At 44.2% G+C, this 19,363-nt stretch overlaps 1 protein-coding gene across 6 annotated transcripts in view; it reads left to right on the forward strand.

Annotated features, from left to right (window-relative positions):
• The window catches only part of GBF1 (golgi brefeldin A resistant guanine nucleotide exchange factor 1), a 172,576-nt gene that overhangs the window by 127,736 nt on the left and 25,477 nt on the right, over nt 1-19,363 (forward strand). For all 6 annotated transcript variants that reach the window (XM_032949917.2, XM_032949921.2, XM_032949922.2 and 3 more), the window contains 7 exons: nt 2,979-3,061; nt 12,520-12,756; nt 13,869-13,962; nt 15,910-16,086; nt 16,888-16,952; nt 17,348-17,471; nt 17,931-18,002. In XM_032949917.2, coding sequence (XP_032805808.2) covers nt 2,979-3,061; nt 12,520-12,756; nt 13,869-13,962; nt 15,910-16,086; nt 16,888-16,952; nt 17,348-17,471; nt 17,931-18,002 — 852 coding nt within the window. The remainder of the gene's footprint in view (nt 1-2,978; nt 3,062-12,519; nt 12,757-13,868; nt 13,963-15,909; nt 16,087-16,887; nt 16,953-17,347; nt 17,472-17,930; nt 18,003-19,363) is intronic.

Below are 19,363 nucleotides of genomic sequence, written 5' to 3' on the forward strand. Positions count from 1 at the left end.
ATTTGCGTCAGTCTGTTTATCCTTCTATCCCCGAGACTTTGATTGATGACGTGGCTTCCTTTGTACCACCTGCACCAAACCCACGAACATTAAACATCTCGTGCCATTGATAAATGTTATGCCAGCTCTCTCTTTTCATGAAAAAACATATTTACTATAGAAACTTAACAGGACTCCGTAGCATATGTTTTCTCTTTTTGTAGTATTTTTTTTTGGCTCTGCTAGATAAACATTGTTTTACTCGGGCTAGGACTAGTTTCTAGTTTAACCGATCAGCCCAGCAATGTTATTAGAACTGTCCACCTACAGAATGTTTTGTGTGTGAAAATGCATTCTTATGATTGATTATTGCGTTAATGCATTTCGGTGTTTATGTTGTAACTGTAAGAGGGGTACTAAATATAATTTATTATTCATGTTTTTGCTGGCTCAGCCTTTTTCTTCCTTCTTTCTCGCAATTTAGAAAGGGACGCAGGCTTGCTTTAAACACACTCAAATACATCGCTTATAATTTTACATGCGCAAGTTATAATTAGAGCTAAAGAAAGGTGACAATAATTAATACCATCATTATTGAAAAAGTGATTACAACATATAACAACAAGAAAGATCCATCAACTAAACAAAATACATGCATAGTTGTAAACACTACACTTAAGTGCCTTGCATTACAGAATACGTCAAACTGAATTCCTGCTCAAATGGGTATTGAGGCCGTGCTCGTCCATTTTTCAGACCTGAACCAGTGATGGAAATTCCACATTCCTGTGACGGTGCTGGGCGAGACTTTGCATGGGATAATGGTAGCTCACTTCCCCCACAAAGTGCTCCTTTTTTATTGATCTCGGAGGGATCCCGGGATATGAACTCGCAACCGTCCGCTCGCGAGCCACTCGCTCGACAGCCGAGCCACTCGCTCGACAGCCGAGCCACCATCCAGGGACACAAGCGTGGCCCGTCGTGCGTTGCAATGTAGCCAATGACTACAATTCACACGTAAAAATTGTCAACTTCACGGCAGTCCAGGCTTGCAAGCATTAAAGGCTGTTTGTTCGATGAATCGTTAACAGGTAGCTATTGATAAAAAAAGTGGGCAAAAGCCACTGCTGCAATCTGATGGTGAGAGGCCCACTTCATTAACATTAATCCTCGTCTCTGGAGCCACATGGTGAGGCTGCTGGTTGAGCTGTGTAAACTGTAGCCAGGTTAAAAAAAAAAACTTCATGGCCAGTAAACACAGCGTGGCAGATGAAACTGTCACCTTGAGCAATTAAACAATGTGTCATGGCTTTCCTTTTTTTTACCACATCTCTGAGCACACAAGTAAAAAAAAGTCCGCTTTTTTTACTTGTGTGTTTATTTTAATTAGTTGCACGTAAAGAAATGCAAATGTAATCTGAAAAGAAGTCTGTGCAAAATTTAATTATGTTTACATATGGTCCGTTTTAAACTTATTCTAAGTTTACAAAACATTAATGCAAGTGGCGCGTGTATTGTAGGTTTGCAGACCGTAAGAGGCCTTACCTGCTAAATCCAGATCAATCCCAGAGTGCTGTTGGGAGATTAGAGATAGGCTGTGATTTTTGTTACCTTGCTTGGAAACCATTGTGCTCCTTGATTCAGTGTTTGATGTAGAGGGCGGGACTCTGGCAGGCATAAAAAAAAACATTTTTTGCGCCACTTAGATGATCAGGATTCCCTTTCAAGGCTACAGTCACTCGTGTTTTACTTCAGCCCAAGAGAGCAGCAGCCAGTTAGAAAAGACGGGCGGGTCAAGTGGTAATCTTGCTTCATCGCGTGGAAACGAGAGAGTTCCCACAGCTCGCCCACCCAACCCACCCAGCCAGCCAACCCACCCACCAAACCCACCCACTCAACCCAACCCACCCAGCCACTCAACCCAACCGCACAGGAGGCACTCAACTCAACATTCACATCTCCACTACCCACCGGAGGTGTGAGTGCAGCGGCATCTGAGTAGGGCCCTGGTCTCTGTAGCCCAGTGCCAAGGTCCCATTGCCTGCCCCGGCAGTAGGTGACATTAGGCAGTCGCGTTAAAAGCAGCCGGAGGGCTTTTTTTTCGAATGCATGTCAGACGAGAGACAGCTGAGCGAAAGCATGTGTGGCCCCTGTTTCTGTGTTGTGGGTGGCATCGCCTATCTGCTTGCAGCTTGTGAGCAGGTCACAAGTTTATCAGCTGATGAATTTGATGGGTGCAACAAAAATTATCATAAAAAAAGGTTTGGCATTCCCCCCACCTCCATCCCAACCATTGTTAGTCAGTTTGTCCAGGGAGATTTAGTAAGACCATCCTTCCAGCTTGTGCTGCGTAAATGTGTTTGTGTGTTTGTAATATGCAATGAGTGTGCTTATGTGCAAATGAGATGACTAATTAAAGGAGGGTGTCTCAATTGTATTCTGCCTTTGTGAGTAAGCAGCACAGTGTTACATCCTTTAGGAAAGCTATTTTTATTGTACATTTGAAGAGTTGGTGTATGAGAGAGTTCACCAGGAACAGCAAGTTTATTGTCAAACGCCATTGGGTGTGTGAGATGGTGGTGGAAAATAACAATGTTGTCGGTATGGATGGGATTATTTCTGTACTTTCTGTGTAAATACATGATGCAAGCTGTAGTTGGTTCACTGTAAGAGATGTGGAGCAATAGCCTAGAAAATGCAGTAATAAGGGAAATAAACATCACAGCAACTATTTTTAAATGGGGCTTTTTATGACAGATGTAACAACACTGACCTCCATGACCATTTGAAAGTTAATGAAGCTACGATAACCCCCACTCAGGAATGTATTTTTACGTAACAACTCATGAGCCAAGTTTAATCCGAAATTGTATAGCTTAAAGGTGCTCGGTTAACATTTAGTATTGTTCTTTTTATCCGGAAATGATATGGACTGCTGACAACTTAGCCCGAGTATTTTTCTTTAAATATTTCTTGTTTTGTATGCCTCTCATTTATAGGAATTTAAGAAGAACCTAAAAGGAGTGAATGGGTCAAAAGACTTTGAGCAAGACATGCTGGAAGAAATATACAATGCCATCAGGTACTGGGCGATGTTTATTTTGCTTATGCCTTGCCTGATATTCACACGAACCGCATGTCAACCTGAGATTTAAATGTATCGTAAATGTATTTTTGTATTGAGTCCTATCAACGCAAATCCTAATAATATCTAATAGAGCACTTAGTTTTGTGTTTAAAAACTCGTATTTTTTTCACGCGCAAAATGTAAGATAATTGCATCACCCTTGTCATGGTGGCCAGTAAAATAACGGAGCTTGGCTGAAGCAAAACACAAGCAGACGTAAATGCATTTTTGTAAAGCCTTCTGGACCCCAATATTTATAGAGCAATGCTGTGTTTTTATACGGCTCTGGTGGGTGAGAGAATACAAAGTGAGTGATTTTTAAGCTGCACACTTAACATTTTAGAAACTCATAAATTACCCCCCCCCCCCCTGTGCCTTATACAGCACATCATATGCATGCTATGTTAGAGAGATGTAATGAAAGATTCAAGTTTATGCACCACAAATTTCCCAATTCTGTGACTCCTGCTTTGATTTGACTTGCACTAATGTTCAGTAATATAAATGAAACCTTTGCTGCGTGAAGGTTTTTTTTATGTTTTATTAACGATGCTTTTAACGGTGGGTTTTTACATTTTGTTTATGCTCGGAAAATGTCCTCCGCTTCAGCTTTTCGAGAGTACATCTGTTTGCTTGGAGAAAGAGTTGCTGTCGGCCTGAGAGATTTAACGCTAACTCTCGGTGGTTTTTATTATTTTATGTAGGCTTTCGTGACCAATGTTATCATTCGATAATTGCTTTCTTTTGGGTGACGTCCTCGTGTAAAAATGTGTCGTAAACCCTCCTCCACCTGACACAACCAATTAATGAAATTGTCGTATGGGCGCTATGCACTTAAATATAGATTGAAAGCTTATTTCTTTAGAACTGCTTTTTTGTTTAGTTTGTTGTCCTTCCCCCGCACCTACGATAAGCAACAACGGTTGGCTACGTACAGTTCCAAAAGAAGTTGAAGGTACATTATAATGCATAATTATAACCATCATTTTCACAAACCACATTATAGAAAAAGCGTCGTTATCATCATTTCCACTTTTCCCTGCGTACAGCCTGTCCTTTCCTCCATCGAATGATCAAAGGCTGCCTTCTAATTGTCTGCACTGTATCCAGCCTAGCAGCTGTCGGTCGCCCCCATACAGTTGTTTTTCTCGTTGCAGGGCGGCTCTGCTCGCAACATAACCCCAGTGCAGCAAATTGAAGAAGAAAACCCTGTAATGAAATTGCCTCTGAAGTCAGACGCAATCCATGCTGGCCCGTATCGTGTTTTGTTTCTTGGCGTAAATGCTCAAATCAACCAATTGTACCCTGAATTTTTCACTGTCCGTTTCTCAAAGGATTGTCACTTTCACCCAGAACTCTATGATGATCATTATTTAATTTCAGCAACTCGCTGATTGTGCGACCGTAAATGTAGCTTGTTTGCAAGAGACACTTTTACGGCTGCACTTTTGCAGATTGTTTGGCCACGACTTTTCCCGTTACGCTTCAACGAAAAACATTTTAAAGCTAACTTTTTGCTGACACATGTGGAGCATAAATGGAATTCTGCAAACCAACACCACGTAGCGCTTCAACCGCCATAGCGTTCATTTAGAAAAATAGTACCACAACGTTTCTGGAAATTGCCGTTCTTCAGTGTTATTTTCCATGTTGTGTGAGGCACGTGGACAACGTGCGATCTGCTATGACACATGGCATTATTGTTCTTCAAGTATCCCAAATTTGGTGGTAGATATTATTTTGCTAAGCATTGGAACATTTTTGACTTTCAGAGTCTTGCTGAAATTATATTGGTTTAGGAGGTCGATAGAGACCTCTGCACGATATATTACTCTCAGCAAATCGACACTACACTCATTGAATTCCGTACAATTTGTATTCACGCACATTGCGACACGTAGCGATGTAACTATATATATGTGTAGGGGTGGATGTGTGAATTGTAATCTCGGGTCTGCTGAGTACTTCACGCCCCTCGTTAGAGAACATACTCTATGTTGACTGTTGGGCGAGACAGCAGAGTGATTGCGATTAGCCCGTAGTGCACGCACGTCTTCCAAGTCTGGTGGCTGCTGTGACAACTCCACGTGGAGCACTTAAAGATATGCATCTGTGTGTGCATGCTTGGTAAATGCACTGCAGTCCCACAGCAGTAAGGTGGTGGTGTGACACTTCTTGCTGTCGTACAGCTGATGTGGATGCAGAGCGACAACTGAAATGTCACATTCAGGTGGTCATGCCAGATAATCCTTTCAGGAGCACGGAGTGTGTCCTTACCATGGTGTCTCTTTCGTATTTGTGGATCGCGCATTGCGTCATTATACGTTGTACGGGTCTGTTCTGAGTTACCACATTGTAGCACACTGGAGAGTTTTTAATTTTCTATTTGTGCGTCAGGTATCCACATCTGTCATGGTTTGTGCGGATGCGGTTTAGGGTGGACCATGGGGATCTTCTGCGTTGGGTCTTTCACAAGGTGTTTGTGAGGTCTTTTGAACTCCATTCAGCTCTCAAAGCTTCATGAGGGGGTTGTAATCGCATGCTGAAGGTGTGACACAGCAGTTAAGATAGTGCAGTGATTCGGGTACTTTGGTACCAATGTGCATTTACCGATGTCCCTTGAATGGAATCCTATCTCCATCTCGTAACTCAGGAATGTATTTTCGAAGTGGTCTAACTTTTCTTTCAAATCGCCTTCACAGTCTTCATCTGGAAGAACAGGCCAATGTGTACCAACTTCATAACATTACAGTGTTGTGAGAGTCATTCATTTGCTGCTGTGAGCTCGAGCTCGTAAATAATCCAAGGTACAAGTCTACATTGTGGGGTTAAACCCTACTCGTGCAGTGTTTGGGCTGGTTTATTTATGTGGGACATGCATCATTGCCAGGCTTCTGATAAACGTTCTTTTGTTGGTCCCTTACTTCATAAACCACTCCCCCCTACCTTTGACAGACTGTGGCAAGGAAATGTACGATTGGGTGGTTGATGTTTAAAGTGTGGGCAGGGATAGTCATTGGTTGTTCAGGAGTTGGGTGCTGTCTGGACTTTTGCCATGATGTAACCGCATGTTTTTTAACCTTTTTTATTTTGCATGCCCCACTTTCTAAAAGCTTCTCATTAACTATTAATCAGGTGTGCAAATTGTCATTGTGTGCCAGTCTTCTCTGAACAATTGGTCGTGTTTGCATCATATATATTTGCAAAGCTTTGCCTTGTAAGCCTGTGAAGATTCTTGGCTTTTAAATGCTTGTTTAACACAGCGTTAATCATCTCCTGCCTTTTAAATGGATAGCAGTACCTTTGTAATTGTATTGACATGGTATTTGTTTATTGGTTTCAGCCACACATGGTTGATGCCCGGCCTTGCACAGCAATGGCAATTGTTTAATGCAGTCCGGTCTGAGCCGCCAGTAGATCAGCTCGGCCTAAATTTCTGTAATGTACTTTGGTTGTTGCGCCTATTCTACAGCATACTGCCCTCGATAGGAGCTCACAAACAACAACAACAACAACCCCAAAAGGCCCGTTCAGGCTCAACACAAACTCTGTTTCTTTTTCTTTGTTTCTTCCATGTGCCCGTCGGCAATCGTGCGGGTACAATCATTATTAAGGCAATTGAGATTCCTGCGTTTATTATGACCTGTGGCGTCTGCCACGGGGTTGTTGGCCAGACGTGTGGGTGCGGGTGATGGCTCTGCCTGTGCACTGCAGGGTCACACAGTTTATCAGCACAGCAGATCCCCTTGCTGTGGCCAGTCGCCCAGCAGTCTACACTGCACCCCTGTTGGTTTTGGCCAAAGGCTGGTAAGGAAAATCAAGCAAATATAACGGGGTTGTTGAGTATTCATTTGTGAGATGCGTATTTGTTCAAATATAAATATGGCTGCAGCTGTTTATTTACTTTCAGTTTTGTACTGTTGCCGTGTTTCTCGTTATTGCAGGCTTTGAAGATTGTTTACAGTGGTGAAAAGACGGCTATAAAAAAGATTGATTAAAACACACTGCTACGGCCTTTCCAGCAGTGTTTTAAAAACACTTCAATTATATTTTCTTTTTTTTTGCGTGGAAAACCCCATTCGTGTTTGTTATTGTTATTTACATCATTCGTTTAAAGTGGTAAAATTTATCCAAGCAAGACATGTCCACTGCAATGGGAATCACCGGCGATGTTTAAAACGTTGATGTGGCCCTTCAGAACGTTAAACCCGTTTGACAAAATGTTATAGGAACAGGGTTTAGCACTGGGCTTAACTCGAATCACTTGCAAATCAGTTAAGACTTTTGCATGACTCGGCTAGGAAATTTGCTACAACATATAGTCATCTCAGTGCCGGCAAATCGGTGTTTATATTGATTTTTTTCTCTCCGTCTCTCCCTCCGTGCATTATAAGAGCAGCGGTAGTGGTCACCCTGCTCAGGAATCCTCCATCCTGTGCACACAGTTGAGCGCAGGGGGCTGAGTTGGGGCAAGCTTTTAATCCAAAGTTAGGTCAACACGCACTGGCTAGCTATAATCTGGCATGAAGATTAATTGGTGTGATAAACGATGTGCTTGACAGCCCCGTCGTTCCAATGGTTTGAAGGGGTGAAAGTGATTTTGCTGGGATTTTAAATGGGCGATGCCCTTGTTCGCAAATCATGTTGCGTATTTTAAAGAAAAGTAAGGGTTTTGGAGGTGGCTTTGAGAGAAATTCGCGTGTGCGTGATGTGTCGTCCTTGCGGGGGGGGGGGGCTATATGGGGTGGCCCGTATGAAGCGGGATAGCAAGCAGGTTTTTTTAATGTATCAGTTTCACTATGTGAGAGTGAGTTCTGCCGATGTGGATGTAAGGATTCTACGACGCACCGCGGCGATATTCTATGAACGCGAATGAATGAAAAAAACTGTTTTGGAACCAGGTGAGAATGCCCGTCCCAAACTGTGTGAATGTTCTTTTCAGAGAGAAGACCTGGCTGGCCAGCATGTGTTATTCTTGAACGTCCAGCGTATTGATCGTATATATATTAAAATAAACGAAATGGTGAATCCCTCAAAGGGCAATAATTCATTTAGTATCTTAAGACACTTCAGCCGAGTGTAAAGAAACCAAACAAGAGCCACATGGCGGTCGCTTTTCTTTGCCCGCGCTTGAGCACAGAGCCACGGTTGTTGTTGCCGATGCCGGCTGGCTTGGTCAGGTGGACAGTAAGCGCGGGTGCTTTAGCAGGAATCCTAGAAAATCAACAGCAGCGCTTTCCGCATCTTAAAACACTTTCGCATATCAGGCGTTTGCAGCCAGACGGCTGGCATTAACCCACTACGGACGCCGTTTATTTTTGGTATACCGGTTTACTTTTGTTGTTTTTCTCTCTCTTTTTCCTCCCGAGTTTTTGGGAAATATCGTCGATTCGAAAGACTTCTCTTGACCTCAAAGTTATTAAATTGTTCGACAGATTTAATTACACTTTAAAGCAGTTTAATTTACATAGTTATCTATCTTCAGAAGGTAATATGCATATGCTTATTTTAAAATCAAGGATTTACAAACTAGTAATCGGTTGAATAAGTAGAAAAAAATTATGTGATGGCCGCTTTATTCGCACGCTTTGCTATAAATAACGGTTTCTGCGCCTAGCGCAGCCGTGTAGTTTGGAGAGAAACCACTCGCGTCTTGGAGCGAACGTCGCCGGTGTGGGATGTAGGGAGAGACGTGCGGGGGGCTAGCCTTGGCTCGCTCAGGGGCCAGCCTGGGCTCGCTTGGAGGCTAGCCTGGGCTCGCTGGCGGAGCTGGCTACAGGAGGCGCTCCAAGCGCGGGGTCGTTGCGTCGCCGGCTGCCGACGCGGCCGCGCCGTTGGCAGGAGGCTTGCTTTCTTTCCGAGTTCACGGAGAGGCACAGGATGTCCCAGGGCGAGCGCTGGAGAGGGGATCATTGCCTCGCGCCGTCGCGGATCAGCCGAGGGATAATCTCACCGATGTGAAATAGAGCACTTTTTATTAAAACTTGATAAGAAGCATACATGCGTGCAGTAAGTCGATTCACTTTTTATTTTATTTTTCCTTTTGAACTGAAAAGTTCATGCGGCGTGTGTTTTTGTACGTATTTTTATTTTGGCAATTTTTCATATGTGCAGAATTTTTCACGGAAAGTATGTAGTTTTTTTCAATTTCAACTAACTTTTAAAGTTATAGTCTTTATTTATTGTAGAGTGTGCCTTATGTTAATTATGCTTTGTATTTTTGTTGTAATCTAAAAATGTTCTCTGTTGTTTGTAATATCATACTTTTTATGTTTGCTAAATATTATATAATGGAATTCAATTCATTGGCGTGTGTAGTGTTAAATTAATATAACCGGTTGCTGATTAGAAGTTTTTTTACAGACAAATTACCTTATTTAAACTGGTAACAGCCAACAGACATCAAGTGCCTTTCAACAGGTAGGCTTTTGTGACCAATATCATCCATAATAGAGGTTTTTTGTGTTATATTGCATAAATATATGAATGTAAATAAATATATAATTGTGCCGTTAAAACCCGCCACCAACCGACACAGCCAACTAATAAGGGTTGTCACGTAAACAGAACGTGCCAATTCGTCACTAGTACAGCACTAACTGGTGTGTTGGCTATGTCGGGTGGTGACATGTTTTAACGACACATATTTACGCGATCTAACCCAAAAAAACCTCTTATGAACAAGTCCCTTGTTCAAGGGAGACATTCCCTCAAATAAGTGACTCTTAACAAACCTATTAGTGCTGTTTGGGTGAAGAATAAAAACAAGCATAACACGCTACAGCTTGTTAAATATTCAATATTCTAATGGGAAATAAGATTCTAATACAACGACATCCCAATCTTGCTTCACCACGGTGGTCAGTGGAGGGTTGTTGAAATAAGGAGCCCAGGACCAGTTCTGATTTAACCCGCCACTTATGTTAGCCAGGACCAGGAATTGAGCTTTGGTCTCTAGTTTCACTAGTTTAACCAATTTACCCTATTCTAGTTTAAGGGGACTGTCTTACATTATGCAGCGCTTACGAGTAAGATTCTTGTCATAAAAATACTTTCCTTCCAATAGTTGTTTTTTTAAGGGAGGAAGTCTTTGAATGTCATATGGAGGGTAGCACTGGTTTCTGTGAAGTATTGGCGTGCGCTAATCAAACAAGCCTATGCGGCTGCTGTCCTTTGAGTGACCCCGGGAAGCAAAGCCATTTGACATGGTGTTAAAGATAAAGAATATGGATCGTCTGACCTCTGAAGGGTCATCGTTCTGCGCCTAATTTGTCTCTGTTAGGACCGGCTCATACTGATCCCGCCCACTGCGACTGGTGCCAAAAATCTAATCTGCGTTAGTTGGAATTGACCGGCGCTCAGCAACACTTGGGGGATGCGTCACGACTTTCAGCTCGCGTTTAGCACAGAAGTGGCCTTTTCAGCGGCTCTCTCGCCACGCCAACGTCGCTGCTCTCCTCTCCAGCAGGCTTGGCGACTTCGTTGGGCCGATAGGGACCGTAAGAGCGTAGAGATGGCTCTTTGCCCCTCCCCCCCCCCCAGCAAAAAAGTGTGCCACCTCCAGTGACTGCTACACGCTGTCTCTTGCTATCAGCGCTTGGCTTTTGGGGGCTACTCGGAGCAGATAATTGCTGAAGGGGCACGGTCCAGCGATATCAGAGTGTAGTGGTCTCTGCTCCGTTACGGGTCTGTGTTGTTACCGGTTGCACAGAAGGCCTCCCCTGACAATTGTTATCAGGCAAATCTGTTATTCCTGGAATTAGAAGGAATTATAAAGGTATCCGAAACACTTGTTAGGGGATTAAAACTTTTGTGAAGTCTTGTTTGCACGAACAAGGTTTTTGACAGATTGCGTTTTTTGGAGGGAGATGTTTATTGCTCAGGTGTTAGTTTGTTAATCCTGCACAAACTTATCCTTCAAGAAGGGATTTACTTTTTTATCCAAGAAGAAACATTTAATCTTTCGACTTTCAGAAGTATCAACAAAACTTTGTACTCTCTTTATTGTGTCAGTATTACACAAATACACACACCCATTATAACTATAAAAAATAGGCAGAGGTTTATAATGTTAAAAAAAAAATGTTTATACACCCCGCGTAATTTAGGCTTTTTACTTGCACATTTAGTCTGCGCTCAAATATAACTAGAACCTATTTCCTATAGAAATACTGCCATTGCATCACGTTGTTTTTGTTGGAGGCATGTGCTGTAATTGTTGCAAATATAAATCTCGTCGCAAATATTAACACACAAATATTTCATTCATTTTTTTATTAATCATGACACATTGGACACAGCCTGAAATAAGAAAGCATGCCATTAGGTCATATATTGGTGCAATGACTTAGTAATCAGCCTATGACCAAATCAGCCCGATTATCCTGATCTCGTCAAAACTCAGCAGCGGTCAGCCTGAATGGATAGTGCTTGGATGGGCGACCACAGTGCATACCAGGTGTGATGGACTACAGGCTACATTGTGGGCAGCAAAGGACTGCAGCAATGTCTGTTGTTGCACTCTAAAACCTATGCTCCCCTGTCTATGCTTCCTACCATCACAAATTTGTACTAACCGGTCTGGTGAAGTATGGTAAAATAACACCCTACGGACCCACACGACATGGAGAGGGCCCTTTTGTCAATCTACTGCTGGATGAGAAGGCATCTCCAAGCCGGGCGGGTCGTGGAGGTTATTTATGTAAGAATAACCAATCCAGAAGACAGATTTTTTTGAATCCACGCGTCGGTTTTATTTCAACGGTAAGCGAAATTGCACGGGAATAATTTGGGAGTGAGCAGCTGGGCAGAGCCATTGTTAAGAGGCGGAGTGAAGCCATTGGTTTGCTTTGCGTGTCGGTCTCCACGTGCCCCTGGACCGCCTCCGCGTATGCCGGGCCGGCGTGCCCGCGTGTGCCACGCCGTGATGTTGCAGGCAACCTTTAATTTATTCAGCGTTTTTTAAAAATCTTTGGTCACGTTCTCAGCTTTGTCGACAACAACCTGCAGAATTTTAGTCCCATCTGAGGTCTTTGGATTGCAATGAATCGTTCTCTTAGTCTGGGTGACTTGAGCAGTCACATTTTTTATCCTCTCTGTTTATAAATGTGTATGGTAAGGGCACCCAATATCAGCGAGTCGATGAACTCGGTAATCTCTGGATGTGCTTGTACATCCATTTACCATTTTCGGTCTACCTCGGTGCACTCCAGTCCTAAGTAATATATCATGATCTTAGTCTGTGTCTCCATTGAGGCTCGTTAATTTCGTCTCGTCATAGTCGTGTTTGGTGGACATCCTTGATGATTTATGCCCACTGATCGTCATTGATCGTTGATGAAATATATATTTTGAAATAATCTCTCCATTTGTGGATATTTTAATTACTGATATCGAATTAACACCGCTTGCAGGAACGACGAGATCGTGATGCCGGAGGAGCACACGGGCCTCGTGCGCGACAACTACATGTGGAACCTCCTGCTGCACCGCGGCGTGTCTCAGGAGGGCCTGTTCCTGCACGTGCCCGGCGGCGCCTACCACCTGGACCTCTTCACCATGAGCTGGGGCCCCACCATCGCCGCCCTGTCCTTCGTGTTCGACAAAAGCACCGACGAGACCATCATCCAAAAGGCCATCTCTGGTTTCAGGTGCCGTCTTTCCCCGCTCGCCCACATGCTTGCACGACACCTGCCCTCCTGTCCACGTGTCGTGTACTTGTACAGCCCCTTTTGTAAATCCAATGCTGGGTGAGGGCCTCCCAATGGCATGCGCGCCGGGGGGGTTATTTCACCATACTTTTCCATGGTGGTCCGTGCGGGTTGCTGAAGGCGGGGAGCATAAAATCAGAATAATTATGTTTACTGGAGGAATCCCATGAGCTTATAGGAGTGTGGTATAGAACAACGATGTAATTTGCTGAACTGCGCTCTGCTGACAATTTAACCCTACAGTGGCATATAATACATGTTATGCATGGTGGTCGCACTGTCCATGCTTAACTCTGGTCAGCTTCCAAGGCTTGATAAGGTCGAATGCATTCCGGGGGTGGTTCCTAGTCATTGGCGTCCACTTGTCAAAAGCTTATTTAGATGCCTTGTATACTGTGTGTTGATCATTTCCGTGATGATTGCCTCCCAAGGCTGCTGGTCTGCGTGGTGCTTGGGAGATCACAGTACAGCAGTGGATGCTTAAATCTATCTTTGTGGAGCTTATGAAATTTGTACTTTATTATTTATTTATGTTTATAGTGACTTGCTCACCTGTTCTCTCTTTGGCACTCCTCTCCATTTTTGCATTGTTTATTGTTGTAGCTCACTGACTCACCCTTACTGGACATCTGTGAAAAAAGAGCTTCATAGCTCATCGGATTCCTCCAGTATAAATAAATATTCTGATTATGATCACTTCCAAAAATTCGTGGGTTTCCAACAGGTTCTTGGATTTCTTCAGATTAATGTCATTCTCCAACCATTCTAATGTAGGGCCATCATAAAAAAAGAGAGTCTTAAGACTCAGCGAGTCTTTCCTAGAGACACAAATGGCATTGTTATTATCTGTGTATGTCAAATAAGCAGGGAGATTTTAAGCAAGCCCATCAGAGTAGTGTTTGATGTAGCGCATATTTTTTTTGTGAGATTACTCTACCTGTAGCCGCAATAACAAAAAAATTCGAGCCATCCATTTTTCGCTGAACAGAAATGCCAAAAATGCTTTTGGAAATATGGAACGTGTGGGATGTGCTCCTCTTTTTGTCTCGCAGGAAGTGTGCGATGATTTCTGCCTACTACGGCTTGAGTGACGTCTTTGATAATCTCATCATCTCCCTTTGCAAGTTCACCATGCTCAGCAATGAGGTAAGTAATAAAGACTTCAAAGCCTTTCTTATTCTTTTTTGAAAAATGTCATGGATTTTTCAAAAGTTGTACATTGCGATAGTGTAACAAAAAATCGGCAAGAGAGGGAATCCATAAAAATAATAATGTCGTGTTATTGTGTCTAATATTTTTTGGAACGTAGAATGTTTTTGCTTTTGTAATATTTTTCTTCCTTCTTTTTAATAATGCACACCAGTATATCCAGCATTCCATGTAGTGTTTATCCCATCTCGGAGTCGCTGGTAAAGTCAGCAGGAATCCAGCTGGGACGGATCCAGCATCGTGAGCATTTAGATAACGCTGACCGTTACAAATGATTGTTAGCTCGGGGGAGGGTCTGGTGGGAGCGGGGAATGGAGGTGTCGGTGCGAGGAGAGAAGCAGAGAGACGTGGGCGGTCGAGAAGATGACCAAGTCCTGGAAAAAAAATAACTCGGACGTGTTAATGAACTTCTCCTTGCGGGTTGTCACAGTGCTTTTGGCGAGATGCTAATTCCCTCGCCAGGTGTTCAGGAAGTCGTGTTTTTTTTTTCTCTTCTCTCTCCAGGTCCTCCGGCTTTTCCCTCCACATTTAGAAACATGTTTTTAGAGTATTTGGCTGCTATGGAATTCTACATGATAAGCCACTTTGTTGAGTTATCATTTGTGGGCAGGTCGCTTCTGAAAAAAAGTTATATAGCTCAGTGGACCTTACCTCGTAAAAAAATCGTAAATAGTTTATATTTAAATGTTATCGTATACATCCATGGATGGCATGGGTCATTTTGAAAACATGCATAATATTAACGCTGATGACAACACCACTGTACGTAGCCAACTGTGTTAATCGGAGGTGCAGGGGAAGGACAACAAACTAAACAAAAAAACACTGTCTTATCACTTGCAACCTGAGATAAGTTACATATCTTGTAAATTAAAATGACAAGCTTGAAGTTTTACAATGAACATATACTTTAATTTAATGACATTTTTTATACATTCACATGTAACTGACATTCAACAATGCATCAACTAATTTTGGTTTCCACACTCACGATAAATGCTTGAAAGTTGTGTTTGTAAGAATCAATTGTTTATTATTGTTCGCATACTGCCCTTCTGCCAATCCACTGCTGGATGAGGAGGAGGCGTTCCTTCGCCCCCTGTATGGGTGGTGGGGGGTCATTTGGCTGTACGTCACCACACTGGTCAGCGTAGGTCGGTGAAGGCGGGAAGGCAGGCAGCATTGATGTGGAAGCGTAGAAGTGCTGTACAAGAATGGATTTGGCTGCACTGCCCCACTGCTCCTCACAACGTAACCCCACAGGTGGTTCGTCCATCCCAAGCGTACGTGGTCCAGGCTCAATAGCGCAACAGCTTAGTTGGCCACGGGAAATTTTATTTATCCTGGAGAAATCTGATGAGCTGTGAAGCTCTTTTTCACAGACGTCCAACATGTATGTGTGTATGTTGAACCTTGTTTCGCACACATACGTAGCCAACAATGCTAATCGGAAGTGGGGGGGGGAAGAACAACAAACGAAGCATTTCTAAAGAAAAGCAATTCAGTAGGGGCGGGTCAGAAAGTTACTAAAAACAAACAGTGCAAAAAACGATCAGGAATGCAAAGTATAGGAAAGGTAACCAAATCACTAAAAATACTTGAAGTTCAAATTGCATAAGTACACCAATTTCCCAAGCTTGGGAGAAAACAACGGCAAACACATTCCCAGACCACACCATGCCAACACACAGTCCCTCAATAAAAAATAAAGTAATGAGGCCAAATGTGCAATGATGAGCAGAGGGCTGCGTGTGCGAGCGGACGTGCCGGAGTGGCCGGTATCGCCAAAGAGAGAACCGTGTGCGGCGAGAGGCGTCCGGCGCTAACCACTAACCGCGCCACCGTTTGGTTTTTTTGCTGCTTCCGATTGTCTGGCGCGAGCAGTCTGTGGATAACTTGCCGGTGATGTTTGGAAGTAACCCGAAGGCTCAGCTGTCTGCCAAGACGGTGTTTAACCTGGCACACCGGCACGGAGACATCCTGAGGGAGGGCTGGAAAAACATCATGGACTCGATGCTGCAGATCTTCCGAGCCAAGCTGCTGCCCAAATCCATGGTGGAGGTACGTGCCCCTTGCGTGTGTGTTCACGTGCGCGTGGATTTGCATGTTTTTGCACGTGCTTGAAAGGAAATATCCCTTTTGTGCAGATGCCTCGGAAGTTTTAGTGTGGTCGGAGCACAACCACATACCGCACTCAGGATAGGCGTCATCACCGTGTTATTCATTACACACCATTCACAACGCTGGATAGCAACTATGGGGGAAACCAAGGAGGAGAAGGCGGGGGGGGGGGCTTTGGGTAACAATGCATTGATTAATCAATTATTAAGACTCCAGATCACGCTACTTGCATTGAAGAGGCATTGTTTTTAAAGTAATGTATGTAAGGGGTTCATTCAACCCCTCCCCCATGGCCACCTTCTCGCCAATTGAGGCTACTACATTGACCACCGCGTTAATAAATGCATTCTTGATTCCAAATTTGATCACGAGTTTTTTAATTGTGAGCCGAGTGACACATTACACCCCTGAGAGCAACATTAAATGATAATGGAGAAGGCTAGATTTGGCCGAGCCTACCCCTAATAATGAGTTCGTAAAATATACATTTTATTCGGGTGTTCAGATTCATTAACCACCCTCTTCTTTCCCTGGGCATGCTCAGAGTTAATCAGCACACTGGAACAGTTTACCTGTGTATCGTGCCCACTTGGCAAATGTGAAATTAAACCAGATATGTGTGTTGTTGAAGTTGCTTATGCAGGTGTCAAGGTGGCCTTTTGCATCAATTGAATTTCATCAAATCAGCCGAGTGCTAGATAATTGATGAGTCATTATGAAACGTGGCCTGTCTCGTGGCAGGTGGAGGACTTTGTGGACCCCAACGGCAGGATCTCCATCCTCCGCGAAGAGAGTCCATCCCAGCGGTAAGAGAGATGCTCGTAAACCTGATCTCCGCTTGACTGGAGATGTACAACTCTTCTCCTGCACCCCATAAATTAAGCCTTACTCAGGCACAGCTCGCTACAGCTCCCTTTTTAAGAGGCGATTTGGCCAGCAGTTGCATGAGCAAGAAATTGTATGTCTGCTCGTCTGCCTTTTCGAAAAGATTAACATTTTAACAGCTTAATTTTTGTTACTCTTCATAACGTGGCATACGATGACACCTATACCAAACCTTTAAAAGGTATAAACAACGCGCAGGTTTAAATGAGTTCGCAGTTTTTAAAATAAACAGTGAAAGTACAATTTATGACCGTTACATTGCTACTTCTTGCGACTTTGACTGAGCGGCTTTTATGCGTCATGTGGCCCCTTGCAGTTCTGACTCGACCATGTTCAGCTTTGTGAACTGGCTGACGCTCAGCGGGCCCGAGCAGTCCGGCCAGAGGGGACCTTCGGCTGAGGACCAGGAGTTCAAGAAGATCGCCATGAAGTGCATAGAGGTGGGGTCCGGCAGCGTTACATCATCCACCACGTCGCAGACACATATTAGGCTAAACGTCCACTGTTAAACTTTTATTGGCGGCCGCGTCTCCAGTGAAACGTCTCGCATCCTGGGTGCCGTGGGGAGTGATTTTTGGCGAATCCTGTTGGTCCGCAATTGGCATTCCCCCAGTTATCTGTGCAGTTATCGACGGATAAACACGGATAATAGGATGCATTTGCCAATGCTTCTGAGCAATTCTTATTTGTGGGAAAATGCATATCACAGGAAGATTAGACGCGCAGATTATTGTTTTGCGGCACTAAGAGGGACTCGACGGATAAGAGGGATTCGCTGTGATGATTGAAGATGATACCGTATTTGAGAGCACTTTGTAGGCATGCTTGCCCAAATGATTGCTTGAGTGCCTGCGTAACCGTGTTTTTATTGAAAATAATTCCACTGCTCTGGTTATCAGGAATGTCACCCGGAGCAGCTGCTGACAGAGTCTCGGTTCCTGCGGCTGGAATCTCTGCAGGAGTTGATGAAGGTCAGTTCCTCTATGGCTACGATAGAAGGGGAAAGCTCACGGTTTCAAAAACATCTTGGTCATATTTGTTGAAACGAAATTGACGCTAAAATTACGGTAAAGACGTAGCAAACCTTTCATAATCCTAACACCACTTTCCGATGACATGACGTGTATGTATTTGTCTTTGTGAAGGTCCGTTTATTCCTTTTTAATCTTAAAAGCATGCTTTACAGCACCACACGCTACCTAACACTTATTGGATGTTGAGGGTAAATTGCACAGCAGACTAATGAATTCACGTGTGAGATTAACGTGCTATTATGGGATTGCAGCCTGTGCCCTGGGCCATCGCAGGCTGCGATGGAGAGGATGAGAAGCTTTCTCTTGCTTAGAATTAGAGACACGCAAACCGCTTGCTCCCTCTGTTGGCTGAGACACGGTGCTCTAATCCAGCATTCACAATCCACGCGTCGCTGGATTATTTCCATTGAGCCATCCAAAAGCCGAGTGTCCCGTGTCAATTGCAATTTCACGGCTGTCACAATTTCTGCGACATCCGGTATAAATTGTGTGTGGAAAAAAAAAAAGATCCCCCATAGCTTGAACAGACTGTTGGGTCAAGTGCTGCTAGCGAGCACCTATGAAGGCCGGCACAACACACAAGGGGGTGGGTGGCCAGCATCACGCCCGGCTGCCTTTGTCTCCCTAGTGTGCGATGTTTACACACCTCACCAAGTACTCATATCAGGCTGAGTCGATCTAAGGGAGGCCCAGGACCGGTTCAGATAATTGTCACTGGTGTTGGCCGTGAGTGGGAATCGAACTCAAGTCGCCAGGTTCGTAGTGCAATGTGCTAACCGCTACACTACTATTTACATACATATATACATACATATATACACATATATGTACATATATGCATATATATACATATATATGGGGAGGGAAAAAGGGTAAGGGGAAAGATAACCAACATGCACCCATGGCCAATACTCTTAACAGCTGATCGAACTTCATTGGAGGCTCCTGCCTGCATCGAGGTCTCCAACGTGTCCGCAGCCTCGTGCGGGCAGCGTGCGCTTTTTGACTTAAGCCTCGCACCGGCGGGCGGGCGAGCGAGCTTGTTGGGGCTTGGAATCGCGAGCGCGGCACAAAGCTCGCGCTAAGAGGCGGCTCGGCACGCCGCCTGCCCCGCTTCTTCATGTGGTCAGGCTTCGGAGGGGGACGCGAATGATTCATGAGTCTAGCGCTGGGATTTTAGGGGCCTGTCTCAAAGCGGGCCGCCCCCCCCCCACCCCGCTCGTTGAGCTCGTAATTGTTGTTGCCGCGGCGTGCGAGCAGGAAGGAGAGCCGTGACCTAATGCCAACGGGAGCACCGT

This window comes from Petromyzon marinus, chromosome 8 (assembly GCF_048934315.1).
Source record: "Petromyzon marinus isolate PM22_M1 ecotype Great Lakes invasive population chromosome 8, UKy_Petmar_22M1.pri1.0, whole genome shotgun sequence".
NCBI classification, from domain to species: domain Eukaryota; kingdom Metazoa; phylum Chordata; class Hyperoartia; order Petromyzontiformes; family Petromyzontidae; genus Petromyzon; species Petromyzon marinus.